At 43.5% G+C, this 14,947-nt stretch overlaps 1 protein-coding gene across 2 annotated transcripts in view; it reads right to left on the bottom strand.

Annotated features, from left to right (window-relative positions):
• PREP (prolyl endopeptidase) overlaps positions 1-3,833 on the bottom strand; it is a 112,003-nt gene extending 108,170 nt beyond the window's left edge. For both annotated transcript variants that reach the window (XM_026511722.4, XM_026511723.4), the window contains exon 1: positions 3,728-3,833. In XM_026511722.4, coding sequence (XP_026367507.1) covers positions 3,728-3,772 — 45 coding nt within the window. In that variant the 5' untranslated portion in view covers positions 3,773-3,833. The remainder of the gene's footprint in view (positions 1-3,727) is intronic.
• Positions 3,834-14,947: the final 11,114 nt, after the last annotated feature.

Genomic DNA, 14,947 nt, shown 5'->3' with positions numbered 1-14,947 from the left:
AAACCTCTCTCAATTGTAGCTGTTACCACTGAATGAAAACTTATCTTTCCTTCTTACCTGCAAGGCTTTCACATTTTACACACCTTGAAGTGGTTTTAAACATGCTTAAAATAACCACCTTCTTCTCCCTGACAATAAGAAATCAGAAAAATTTAAAGTTGTAAAGGATCTTCCAATCCAACATTTCTAGGAACCACGGCAGGCACAAGATGGCAACATGCCCACGGCCGCACAGAGTTCAGAACAAGGGCTGGGACTAAAGCAAACTGCCAACAGCTTTTCCCCAAATATTCCTTGGAGGTGACACACCAGATTTAAAAATGTTCCTCGATTATGATGTTACTAAAACTCAGACGTTTCCATAAACTTAACTTGTCATAAGAAAGCAGAAAAAAAAAGGAAATCATGCTAGTTTTGCCTAATACTAGATCCAAAGCAATGAACATTTGCTCACCATCCACACTGTTGTGCCTAGTGTTTTACGGCAACCTTGTAAGAGGGTGGATGACATTCCTATTTTACAGAGTACGGAATGCAATTCACAAAGGTTAGCAAGCGTAAAGGCCGCAAACGTATTGTTCGCTTGGAGATCACGGTGAACTAAACACCGTGCCACAGATTTCAGCCACAGTATCTCATGGAGAGGCTCTTACTAACCCATTTTCCAGGTGAGGAAACTGAAGTCTGATGGTTAATAAGGAGTAGAACCGTGACCCTCTATATAAGCCAACCCCAAAGCCTGTGGACTTAATCTCTTGCTAATGAACCAGGCCAGGTGTAAATTGGCAGGGCCACACCTGGACCCTGACTCAGAACCCCGTGGTGCCTCCTGAATGGTGTTTCCCTCTGAGAAAACAGCTCCATCTTCCTGGTACCAGCATTACCAACTAAAGCAGATTGAGGTCAATTAATCAGCAGACATTTTTCACCAGGATAGGAAACGGATTCTTTCCAGGATAATCCCAGGAGCCAAGGGCCACCACCCTACTCCTCTTGCCCCATTACTTCTTCTACAAGACCATCCCCTACAAGTGGGGTGGTCTAATGGCCACATCCCCTGAACTCAAGTTGTGCAGTGTCTGATTCTATCTGATCTAAGTTTCCCAGCCATTCCTCACTTCCCCAAAAGCCTTTAAAAATAGAGCCCTGATAAGGCACTGTTACTATGCAATATTTTAGCTGTACTATTCAATAGCTAACCTGCTGACTTCAGGGTAAATTGCAGAGTCCGATACACAGTAGGCAGAGCCCATCAAATCTGACCACTTTTTTTTTTTCCTTTCAGACCCCATCTAAGCTTATCCACCCATGGATGGTCACAATGGCCAATGGCCTTCCTGCCATCCTACAAACCAGTGCAAGTCCACAACTGTCCAGCCCTACATAACTATGATTTATTTTGGTCATGCAGCCAGGAATGTCCTTTCTACCTTATCCAACTGGCCAAATTCCAGGCTCAATTCACATATGATCTCTTTCCCCTGATGGAAATTAATCCCATTCTCCTCTGTGTTCTCCACTCACCCTACACACTCTTCTAACCCCTGTAGCAGGCCCGAATGTTTCCTGACAGCAACACGCTGGGGGAATGGACGATGGCATTACACTGGAAGTGTCATGGTTTCCGAATTTCTGCTTATTAGGGCAGAAATCCACCAAAAACGGTTGCACACTGCAACCCCACAGTTCGGCAGAAGACTGCCTGGTATATGGCTGAAAGATGTTCAAGTGACAGAGAGAGAGCTGCAGCAATCTCTAGCACCTGCTGGAGAAAGACAAAACCATCCTAGAAATCAAGGCTACAATCTGAGTAAATGTGTTAAGTCTAGCCTAAGGTTTGGTGATCAGACTCTGTCACAGGAAAAAAGACACCCCATGTAGGCTATCAGGGCTGGGATAAACACACTGGGAGCCACACGGTAGGGTCCAAGTTGGACGAGAGCTACATTCCCCTGTCCATGAGGCTTAGGGTTTTCATGAGTTCTCTGGTGAGAACGAACTGGAGAATATTAAAATCCACGGCACCTTTTGAGTTAATTTTTCATTACTGTTTTAATTGCTCACAATCTTTTTGATGTTTTCAAAAAATCCTCACTTAACCCTTTCTAGAACTGCAGGACTTTGGTGACCCAAATGGAAAAACTAAGCAAGAACCGATCCCCACTAAAAACAAAACAAATCTAAAACAACACTTATCAAGCCACATACTAGATAGTTCTTTATATTTTTATCCATCCTGAAAACTCAAAGATCCTGAAGAACTGAACTGAGATATTCACATGTCTTCCAATTACTAAAGGCTGGCACACTGCAGGGCTAGAATAGCCCTGTGAATAAATGAATGACGAGATTCTTAACTGCAAACATAAGTCCTAAGCCCTGTGACTAGCCAAGCCAGCACTAATATTTCATATCCGAGAAAGAAGGCCTGTAACAGATAAGTGATCTCCCCAAAGGCATCCAGCTAGCGAGCAGCATAACCAGAACTAGCACTCAGGTCTCCTTACTTGGTCTGTCCTCTTTTCCATTCCCGGCAGGATCACTTTACTCCCATACACAAAGGAAACACAGGAATAGAGCTTCTCGGGCTGTTGGGGTAAATTTAATAAGCAAGCAGCTGAATAGAGAAAACATGGTTACCAGATGGTCACTGGTCAAAGAAACCATGAATGCACAGTGCCACTTCGAAGTCTTAATTTGAAACAATATGTCCTTTACTCAAAAGTCTCAGTACCTTTTAACCCAAAGTGAAATGTGCTTTGAAGTACAGACTTTCTGGCATAAATCAGGTCAGAGTAAGCACGAAAAAGCTAAATGTATGTATACAATTTTTTTTTATTCTGATTCTAAGTAATCTGAGAAATTTGGCTATTCCTAAGAAAATCATGCCCACAACGTTTGGATTCACTCCAGTTCTTAAGATGCCAAATTAATTTTTACACAAAAAGCGTGTTTGCCCAGATTTCCACCCACTAGATCTCAACAGTTACCCTGAGCTAATCTACAGCTTATGTAAATGATGGCTAACCCCTCCACTAAGCAAAACAAACTCGTTCTGAAAAAGGCCATCCCCTCTCCCTTCTGAAGGCCTCCTCTCACCCCCATGAACTCTTTTTCTTGTTTAGGAAAACTTGGATCAGCACTGCAACCCTATGGGGTCACTGCTCCACCCTCCCCATTACTCTGTCTTGTCTCTGCATCCCCAGCGCCCAACGCCCAGCACCCGGCCTGTGACAGGGCAGGCGCTCAACACACGTTTTTAAAATCGAATGAATGAACTTCAACTCTTAAGGATTTTAAATCTGGAAGTTTAAAAAGTTTGCTTTTGTTTTAAATCTTACATCATCCACACACATACACACTTTCTCCTACCACCATATTCAAGCAAGAGCCTCCTCCAGCCAAAAAGCAGTGACACGTTCTGTCTTCCCAATTCCGTAAAACGCCCATTCCTACCTGGGCGTCTGCCCTTGACCCCATTGATTTTAGGAGGCGGCCAAACGGTGGCTGACCCCAGGCTCCGCCTCCAGCAGGCGGCCAAAGTCGGCCACCAGGGCCCCCGCGGCTCGGGAGGAGCCCGGCGCCCCCGGCCCGTTTCTCGCAAACAAAGGCCGAGGGGGAGGGGACGGACGCAGGGGGCGAGGGGCTGCGGGGACAGGAGCTGCGGGCGGCGGCAGACGCGGCACCCGCGGCCGGCAGCAGGGCGGGCGCGGGCTGGGGTACTCACGGCGGTCTCGTCGCGGTACACGTCGGGGTACTGGAAGGACAGCATGGCCAGGGGCGGGCGGGGGGCAGCGTGGGGGCGCGGGCTGCGGGCTGTGGGCGCGAGCGGGCCGGGCTGGCCGAGGGGCGAGGCTGGGGCGCTGGCGGGGGCCGAGCGGGCGGCGGCGGTGGCGGGCGGCTCTGGCCGGGGCTCCCACGAGCGGACCGGCGGCGAGGCGGCGAGGCGGCGAGGACGTGCTGGAAGCAGGAAGCAACTGCCGGCGAGACCGGGAGCCCCTCCCCGGCGGGCGGGCCCAGCGGCCGCTGCGGCGGCAAGAGGGAGCGGGCGGCGCCGTGCGTGCGCCGGGCCGGGCGCACAGCTCCCTCTGCAGGAGCGCCGGCCGCGCCCGCGCCGCCCGGGCACACGGGCCACCCCGCCGAGGCCGCGCCGCAGCCACGCCGGCCCGCCGCCGGGGGCCACCGCGCCGGGCACCCGCCGGAGTCGCACCCGCGCCGGCCGGGCATACGGTGCGGGGCACACGTCCGGTCACGCCGGGCCGGGGCCACCACGCCTCCTCCCTCCCGCCCTCCCCGAAGTCCCTCGCTGTCAGTTTAGCCATAGCCGCGCTCGCGGGAGAGTGAACAGCCGGGTTTGCTTATTAATCGATTCCCCCATCTTCCTGTTCCCGGGCGTGGTGGGGCGGCAAAGAGCGATCTCGCCTTTCCCCAGCCTGGAGATCAGAGGGCATGAGGTGGCCTAATTTTCACTGCCTACGACTCCGGACTTGGAAGGGAAGGAATAATGGCTCATGATAACCGTGAAGGAAACACGTCTCCCTTAACTCCAACACCCCTAGTGAGCCCTGGGTGGTTGGGCATCCAAATTATAGAAGTGCTTTGAGGTGCTCATAGGACAATGGACGAGCCCTTATCTGAGCTTTGCCAATTGAGAGGGGTCTAAGGTGGGAACATCTAGGGTCTTTTGATCATCCTGCCAATTCCTTAATTCCGTTCCTGCCAATGTGTTTGTTTATGGAGCACCTACTGTCATCCCTGTAGGGGAAAAGGTAGTAGCCAAGATGCTTGACCTCAAAGTCATGACATTTTAATAGTTCTATTTCTTCATCCTTGGGGTAGGTCTTGCTTTCTGGACCATCGGAAAGAAGTTTTATAGCCCCCATCATGAGAACTGTTGTATGTGTCACATGCGTTATGTACTCCTGACTTTTTTTTTTTTTTAAGATTTTATTTATTTATTTGACAGAGATAGAGACAGCCAGCGAGAGAGGGAACACAAGCAGGGGGAGTGGGAGAGGAAGAAGCAGGCTCATAGCGGAAGAGCCTGATGTGGGGCTCGATCCCATAACACCAGGATCACGCCCTGAGCCAAAGGCAGACGCTTAACCGCTGTGCCACCCAGGCGCCCCTGTACTCCTGACTTCTTAAAAGTCCTGGGAGGATGGCATGGGTGTGACCAGAAAGTCCTTCCCATCCTAAATTCCAAGTGGACGTATTAAGGGTTGTAAACTCGTGTGTTCTGTTTTTTTCGTATTATCCCAATTCTGTGTCTCACCCATAGTTCAGTGTTTCTGTTCATGGCAGAATATCTGATAACCATGTTTTGCATCTGTTTCCAAAACCCCCTCCTTGGGCAACCTGAGAATCTTCAGTTCTGGGAAAGCTCACATTATTGATGCCAAACTCCGTGCAAACACAGACATAGTGCTCCGCAGTCCAGCATTCCTGATCCCAGTCACCACCCCCCGCCTTGCTTACCGGTCACCTGGCCCAGGGATTGCCAGGCACTGCCCACTTCTGCCACTTGTAGGAGGGTTCATTAAGAGCAGCCCAGGAACACCTGACCCAGCTGATCCCCTAATAACAACGACAGCAATAATAGTTAATGCTTACTGAGTGCTTCTTATGCGCCAGGAAATTTTTTAAACTTTATGAGATAACTAATATTAACCCAATTTATAGCTGAGGAAAACTGGGGCTGACTTTTGCCCAGGACTTCACAAATACTTAAAAAAAAAAAAAAAAAAGTAAAAAATAGAACCAGGATTCAAACCCAGATCTCTCTGATGCCAACAGAGTCATAATCATAAATAAGTAGGAGCACTCTGTGGTCTATAAGGACACCCATAAATAGGTGGAACTTTCCCAGGGCTTCATTTTAGCAGGAAAGGTAGAAATTAGGGGAACTGTGATACCCAAAGGACAAATCGAGCCTCAGGTATCCTCCTCCTTTCCACTCTAGGCAGTCATCCTGGCGCCCAGCTCCTCTAGGCCCTGAAAACCAAGGGTTTGTATGCGGCGCAGACAGTGCAATGGGCTGCCAGCAGTAGACTGTCTGCAAGTGGAGTGAGGTGGAGTGGAGAGGAAAAGCCCGCTCTCCTCTTTTTGGCCAGACCGATTGTACACTACCTACCTTTGCCACATATTTGATATGAGTTGTCTGCTTTAATCCTCCTAAAAAAGCCCATTTTTACAGAAAAGGAATCTCAGCAGCTTTAAAGGAATTTGTCTGAAGTCTTCACAGAGCTAAGACGGAGCCAAGGTTCAAATTTGTCAGATCACTGCAAAGTGCATACTCCATCTTGTCCGTAGAAACTGAAGAGAAGGGAAGTATTCAAACCATCTCAGAAATGGAAATTCTACCTCCAGAGTAAATGCCAGAGTGCTCTTTCACCTCTGACATTGCACACTATTTCCAGGGGAATTAGAGAATTAACTCTGTAAAAATTTGTGCCTACAACCATTCCCACAGCATGAGGCCCCTGCAGAGACATAGAAGGACCTCCAGGGGAGTCTGCAGCCCAAGCTCTATAGCCTAATCTCCAACTTTGTAGCCCACCCTGTTAACCAGAGTTACCATAGTAAGGAGTCAGGTTAGTGATATTTATTGCTGCTTGGCTGTCTCAAACCCACTCTGAGTACTTGTCACAGCTTTCTTCCCAACCACCTGTAATAATCTCCAAGAGAGGATTTCTGGTAGTTATCCAAGGAGGTAAGTGTTGAGTGAAATCCATCTTACTTTCTACTTGCTATGCTATGCACCAGGGCACTGGCTTCATTCATCCGGAAAAAGGGGTGTCCATATTCTCACAGAGGTCCCCTGGCAGGGGGCTGCATCTGCCCAGGGGAAACATTTCTAATTCACACAAGAGCGCCATCTTGTTAGTACCCCTTAAGACTGATGCCTTGGGTGCTTGCCTGGATAATCCTTTCATTTGACTCTGGTTTCCAGGTAGCTAACTAGCTAAGCTACTACTTAGTGAAGTATAGTCATTTCCAGCTATGTTTCCTTAAAGATTGATATAATATTTTCCAGTATGGCTTTTAATGAAAATTCTTATCTATTCCTGTATATCTAATCTCCACAAGGCATCACCAAGTGTGAAAAAGCATCCAGTGTAAGAGTGAGGTTCTATTCCTGGCCCTGCTCCTATTTCCCTGGATTTGAATGAGTCCTTATATCATCAGCAATTTTTTAAAAGAATTTTATTTTTTAAAATAATCTCTATATCCAACATGTGACTCCAACTTACAACCCTGAGATCAAGAGTCACATGCTCTACCCACAGAGCCAGCCTGGCACCCCACATCATCAGTATTTTTTATCTATACTATGAAAGAATCGCATCAGGTGGTTTCTAAGTTTCTTTTGTTCTAAGTAAGAACTAAAGTAGAGGTGTAGGAGCCTCAAAACTACCTCTGGAATTCAGAATGACATTGTCCTGGGGGAGTGCTATCCATAACTCCTGGGCAGATGGAGGGGAGAATGGGTAGTGATTATCTACTGAAAGGGCTTTCTCCATAGTTTTCTTCTGTTTTCAAACCAACCACAAGTGTAGATTTGGCTCAGAGGCCATAGCTGGGCCTCTGGTACTTACTAAATTCATAGATCTGATCTTTGCAGAAATTGTAGCTGTTCCCTTCTAATACCCTTATCTTGAGAGAGGCATGCAGTTTAAAGGCTAGGAGAGGTGTCTGGCGTTATAGCTATGAAATCTAGGGTCCCTACCCCCTCCTCCCCTCTTCAACTTAATGCCTGGGCTAGGGCTGAATTAAATCCAGGTTTTAAAAAAATGGGGTAGTGGGACACCTGGGTAGCACAGTCCTTAGGTGTCTGCCTTCGGCTCAGGGCGTGATCCCGGCATTCCGGGATCGAGTCCCACACCGGGCTCCTCCGCTGGGAGCCTGCTTCTTCCTCTCCCACTCCCCCTGCTTGTGTTCCCTCTCTCACTGGCTATCTTTGTCAAATAAATAAATAAAAAATCTTTTTAAAAAATGGGGTAGAAAAAGTGGATCAAGAATGAATCTGCAGTATTTTTCTACTTTAGTTCATGGAACTTATCTATACCACTTCTAACGAAGCTCCCAAGTTAGGAGTGTTTCTAGATCAGGAGAGAGGAATTTTTTTTCCTATTCTGTTATTAGGAGAAAAATCAGGTGTGGCTCCCACATGTAAAATCAAGTTATTTTATTTAAGTGGGGAAAGATGAAATGATCTATTCATCTGTTTTAAATTTAGAACTGTTCAGTAAGTATAATATGTAATATTCAAAATGAGTCAGTTCAAAATTATTGGCAATAAAAGCAGAAAGGAGATTAAGAAAGAACAGAGGGGTGGGGGAAAGTGATATAGGCAAAGCAAGATGGAGACACAGCATCCCAGATTGGCTAATATTAAGAAAGGTGAAGATAAGCACGAAAAGATAATATGGAGTCAGACAAGAAGCACATGAAAACACATGCAGAAAATCAGAGTTGGACACACAGAAAGATAGTCTTGTGCGGAACAACACCTTATCTTACAGCCTTTAAAATATTAATGCTAAAACTGTTATGTTCTATTGGAATTTTACAACTCTAGGATAATTAATGGCGGACCCCTTGATGTTTTCCTCATTAATTTAAACCAAGCTGTGTATCTGACCTGCACACAAAAGCTTGTTCGCCCTGTTCAGCACCTCCGTTTTCTCTGTAGTTACCGAGTACCAACCAGACTGTCTTTCCATTCCCTACGGTTTCTGCCAGGTGGTCCTCACAGGTATCATCTTGAGGTTAACTCTAAAGAACTAAGCCTATATTCAAGTTCACTAGGCTGGCCTTATTTGACATTTATAGTTTAACCATTTCACTATAGACCAGTGTAGTATTATAGCCTCTAATAAGTAATACATGCTGGGACACATTAGTCTTCAGTCCATTACGCTCTGTACTTTTGGGGAATCGGTATCCTATAAAACCTAAAGAGTTGGGTGCCTGGCTGGTTTAGGGTTTGCGCCAACTCTTAGGACAAGCTAATATTTCTACATCTCCCTGGTTGACAGCACAAATTCTATTGAAAGGTAGCTGACAGAATTCCCAGCTCTCTATCGGCCTTACCATTTTTCTCCTTTTCTGAAGGGGGCGAGGCCAAGAAGCATCACCCTATTGTTTTTATAAAAGTACTACATGGAGAGCTTCAGTTGGGGCAATAAGGCAGACTAGATAGGTCCTGCTAGAGAAAGAATCTTTAAAGCATTGCCACACCTCCTTCCCTCCAACCAGACCGACCATTAAGAAAACAAAACAAAACAAAAACAAACAAACAAAAACAAGCCCCCCCCCAACCCCAGGAGAGTGGGAAGCAATAGGGTCACCAGGATAAAGAACTCCGAAGGGCACCATTTACATCGCCTTCTATGTAAATGGTGCCCTCTGGGGTTGTATGATGCATTCTCCTTGTAACACACTCCAGAAAGATTGCCTGAAAAGAAATGACTATTTCTGAATTGTCTATTACAAGGGGCCGTTTTTTGAAGGAAAACATCCTAAGGTAGGCCCAGAGGTTTTCTCCTGATTAAATCAACCATGATTTAACTCACAATCACAGATCATGCAAGGAAACGATATTGACTTTCAGTCAGTTAGCATTCGGTGACATTTTCACACTTCCTTGATATCCACTGTACTGCAAGGGGCTGTGAGCCTGAAAATTACATTTCCTAAATGCCCTTGTCAGCTGGTTTCTGGCTACTTTCTATCAGAGGAAGAAAACAGGGATGATTGGGGGAGGAGGAGAGACACCACTTTTCTCTTTTGGCTTAGGTTCTGGCAATGGCAGGCACCCGCAGATCACTGCAGGCTGGATAGGTGGTGGGGAAACTTTGGCCCCCAAAGCATCAGTGGCAAATTTGGCAATTTCAAAGGGACTGGGGCTCCCAGCCTCTGGCAGCAAAGTGTAGGCTGTGGGCTACCTAAGGAGTATGACAGCGATTAGTGACTGGGGCTGGCACAGCGTCAGCATCATGCTCCTGGGGACTGCATGAACCACTTAACCTTTTCCTTCTCCAACCTTAAGAGAAAGACTGACTTCTGAATCTCTAGGTAATATTACCTTTCCTCTTTCAATCTTCCAGGCCATCCCACTTGTATCACACATTTCATATATTAAATTCCTTCTATTTGCAGTAGCTACCGTAGTTCTTTTTATTTTTCCCTACCTAGACATTTTTTAAATGATAAATAAGAGTAAGAAAAAAAATAACAAACAACATATTTAGACCCTCTGAGGGTTTTAGGTACTGGAGAGACCAAATACATAGTATAGAATGCTAAGATATGTAGTGTTTCAAGAAAAAAAATGTCATCCCCCAAATAGTAAATTGCAACACTATAAAAATGACTGACTGGATTTGGAAAAACAAAATATAACTTTTAGAAATTAAAGTTAAATTAAGTCATGTCTAGGTTAAATATCAAATTAGAAAGCTAAAGAGAATTAATTAACTGAAAGGTACTTTGAGAAAGTTATACTAAATGTAACACAGACAAGGAGATGGAAAATATGAAAGAAAAGAAGAAAAATGAAACATGGAAGAAAGTAGAAAACCATTCGATCATCTCTTGACATTAAGAAAACAAAATTCCATACTCATTCATTAAAAAAACAACCAAGGAAAAATAGGAATAGAAGAGAACATCCTTAACCTAACTAAGGCAAACAAAAAACAGAAACAAAGACCAAAGAATCCAACCCTACCACAATTATTTTATTTATCTGTTTATTTTCATCACAATAAATGCACTCCCTTATCCCCATCACCTATTTACCCATCCCCCCACCCACCTTCCCTCTGGTAACCATCAGTTTGTTCGCTATAGTTAAGAGTCTGTTTCTTGGTTTGTCTGTCTCTCCCCACCCACCCGTTTCTTTTGTTTCTTAAATTCCATATATGAGTGAAATCATATGGTGTTTGTCTTTCTCTGACTGACTTATTTCACCTAGCATTATGCTCTCTTGCTCCATTCATTTGCCATTATGCAAATGGCAAGATTTCATTCTTTTTTATGGCTGAGTAATATTCCGTGTGTGTGTGTGTGTGTGTGTGTGTGTGTGTGTGTGTATGTATATATATCACCACTTCTTTATCCACTCATCAATCAATGGACACTTGGGCTACTTCCATATTTTGGTTATTGTTGATAATGCTGCTATAAATATAGGAGTGCACGTGTCCCTTTGAATTAGGTTTTTTTGTATTCTTTGGGTAAATACCTAGTACTGTCATTGCTGGTCATAGGGTAGTTCTATTTTTAACTTTTTGAGGAATCTCCATACTGTTTTCCAGAGTAGCTGCACCCATTTGCATTCCCACCAACAGTGCTGAAGGGTTCCTTTCTCTCCACATCCTCATCAACACCTGTTGTTTCCTGTGTTACTGATTTTAGGCATTCTGACAGGTGTGAGGTGATATCTCATTGTAGTTTTGACTTGCATTTCCCTGAGGATGAGTGATGTTGAGCATCTTTTCATGTGTCTGTTGGCCATCTGTATGTCTTCTTTAGAAAAATATCTGTTCACGTCTTCTGCCCATTTTAAATTGATTATTTGTTCTTTGGGTGTTGAGTTTATAAGTTCTTTACCTATTTTGGATACTAACCCTTTTTCTGACATGTTATTTGCAAATATCATCTCCCATTCCATAGGCTGCCTTTCAGTTTTGTTGATTGTTTCCTTTGCTGTGCAGGAACTTTTCATTTTGAGGCAGTCCCAATAGTTCATTTTTGCTGTTATTTCCCTTGCCTCAGGAGACATATCTAGAAAAACATTGCCTTGGCCAATGTCAGAGAAATTACTGCCTGTGCTCTCTTCAAGGATTTTTATGGTTTCACATCTTACACTTAGATCATTAAACTATTTTGAGTTCATTTTTCTGTATGGTGAAAGAAAGTGGTCCAGTTTTGTTCTTTTGCATGTGGCTGTCCAGTTTTCCCAAAACCATTTGTTAAAGAGCCTTTTTCCCATTGTAGATTCATTCCTCCTTTCTGAAGATTAATTGACCATATAATCAGGAGGTTTTTCTGGGTTTTCTATTCTAGTCCACTGATTTATGTGTCTATTTTAAGGACAGTATCATACTATTTTAATTACTACCACTTTGTAATGTAACTTGAAATCTGCAATTGTGATAACTCCAGTTTTGTTTTTCTTTTTCAAGATTGCTTTGGCTATTCAAGGTCTTATGTGGTTCTATAGAAATTTTAGGATTGTTTGTTCTAGTTCTGTGAAAAATGCTATTGGTATTTTGATAGGGATTGCACTAAATGTGTAGATTGCTTTGGGTAGTATGGACATTTTAACAATATTTGTTCTTTCAACCCATGAGCTTAGAATGTCTTCCATTTCTCTGTGTCATTTGAATTTCTTTCATCAGTGTTTTTATAGTTTTCAGAGTACAGGTCTTTTACTTCTCCAGTTGTGTTTATTCCTAGATATTTTATTGGTTTTGATGCAATTGTAAATGGGATTGTTCTCTTAATTTCACTTTCTACTGCTTCATTATTAGTATATAGGAATGCCAAGATTTTTGGACATTGATTTTGTATCCTGCAACTTTACTGAATTCATTTATCAGTTTTAGTGGATTTTTGGTGGTGTCTTTAGGGTTTCCTCTATATAGTATCATGTCATTTGCAGATAGTGAGAGTTTGACTTCTTCTTTACCAATTTGGTTAATTTATTTCTTTATGTTGTATGATTGCTGTGGCTAGGGCTTCCAGTACTCTGTTGAATAAAAGTGGTGAGAATGGACATCCTTGTCGTGTTCCTGACCTTAGGGTAAAAGCTCTCAGATTTTCACCATTGAGGATGATGCTGGCTGTGGGTTTTTCATAAAAGGCCTTTATTTTGTTGAGGTATGTTCCCTCTAGACCTACTTTGCAGAGTATCATGAATAGATATTATATTTTGTTGAATACTTTCTCTGCATCTGTTGAAATGACCATATGGGCTTTTATCCTTTCTCTTATTGATGCCACCTAACACACGGATTATTTTTTGAATATTGAACTACATTTGCATCCCAGGAATAAATCCCACTTGATCGTGGTCTATGATTTTTTTTAATGTATTGTTGGATTCGGTTTGCTAATATTTTGTTAAGGATTTTTGCATCTATATTCACGAGAGATATTGGCCTGTAATTCTCTTTTGCTGTGGTGTCTTTATCTGGTTTTGGTATCAGGATGATACTAGCCTCATAGACCAAATTTGAAAGTTTTCATTCCTCCTCTATTTTTTGGACTAGTTTGAGAAGAACTGGTATTAACTCTTCTTTAAATGTCAGATAGGGGGGGAATCTCTTCATTAGATATCCCACTAAGCTGGCACCAACTCAGCATGTCGTTTGTGGGTTTTGGGGACCAGAGACTGGTCAGAAGGAGCGAGCAAAGCTTAAAGTTATGTGGGGCACCTGCATGGCTCAGCAGGTTAAGTGGCTGACTCTTGATTTTGGCTCAGGTGTGATCTCAGGGTCCTGGGATCGAGAGAATCTCTCTCTCCCTCTCCCTCTGTCCCTCGCCCCTCTCTAAGATAAAATAAATAAATCTTAAAAAAAAAAAAAAAACTTAAAGTCACATTATGGGACAAGATCCAAGAACCCGGTTAGAGTTTGAAGCCTGCCAAATCTGAGAGGTCCAAAGGCTGAAATCAAAGTTAGGGCATGAGACCCAGAGTTTGGGGCAGGGATTTTAGAGCTTGTGTGAGTGGTGAAATGTAAAACAGACAAGGGTTTCTCCAAAGTAGACGTATAGATGGCCATTGGACACATGAAAAGATGCTCAACATCCTTCACTAAATATCAAGAAAATACAAATCAAAACCACATTGAGATATCAGAATGGCTAAAATAAAAAATATAAGAAAGAACAAGTGGTGGTGAGGATGTGGAGAGAAAAAGGAACCCTTTTGCACTGTTGGTAGGAATGCAAACTGGTGCAGCCACTGTGGAAAATAGTATGGAGGTTCCTCAAAAAATTAAAAATACAATTACCATATGATCCAGTAATTCTACTACTGGGTATTTTCCCAAAGAACATGAAAACACTGATTTGAAAAGACACATGCACTCCCCCATGTTTACTGCAGCATTATTTACAATAGCCAAATTATGGAAGCAGCCCAAGTATCCATTGAGAGATGAATGGATAAAGAAGATCTCTATAATTCAGCCATCAAAAAGAATGAAATCTTGCTATTTGCAACTACATGGATGGATCTAGAAAGTATAATGCTAAGTGAAATAAATCAGAGAAAGGCAAATTCTGTATGATTTCACTTATATGTGGAATTTAAGAAACAAAATAAACAAACAAAGAAAAGGAGACAAACTAAAAAACAGACTACAGACTACAGAGAACAAACTGATGGTTACCAGAGGGGAGGTGGGGGAGGGGTTTGGGTGAAATAGGTGATGGGGATTAAGAGCACACTTACTGTGATGAGCACTGGGTAACATATAAAATTGTTGAATCACTCTATTGTACACCGGAAACTAATATAACTCTGTACATTAACTATCCTGCAATTAAAAAAGAAAAAAAGACAAGGACGTAGAGAGGGCAGGAAGGCTGTGGAGAAGGTGTTAAGTGATTGGTGAATGCTCATAGTACGTAGAGCTTTCATAATCAGCTATAACTTATGCTTTATTTCAGGGTCAGCAAGAGAGCAGGGCATGGATAGCTCTGCAGGGCATAAAAGCTCGGGGGCGAAACCTTGACCTCAGTGTATGTAAGGGAAGCTCTATTTTTATAAGCCAACAGTATTCTACAGCTAGCTCATTGGGTAGCTCCTTTGAACCCTCACTGAGCAATCACCCAGAACTTCAGGATGTCTTTTTGCATGCATTTCTTTTTAAGAGCTAGTTGTTATCTGGTGAGACTTCTGCGTTTATACTAGTGTCTTAGCATTCCA

Source organism: Ursus arctos, unplaced genomic scaffold, assembly GCF_023065955.2.
Source record: "Ursus arctos isolate Adak ecotype North America unplaced genomic scaffold, UrsArc2.0 scaffold_13, whole genome shotgun sequence".
Classification (NCBI taxonomy): domain Eukaryota; kingdom Metazoa; phylum Chordata; class Mammalia; order Carnivora; family Ursidae; genus Ursus; species Ursus arctos.
The sequence above is the reverse complement of the archived record's forward strand: the minus strand, read 5'-3'. Positions and strand labels throughout refer to the sequence as shown.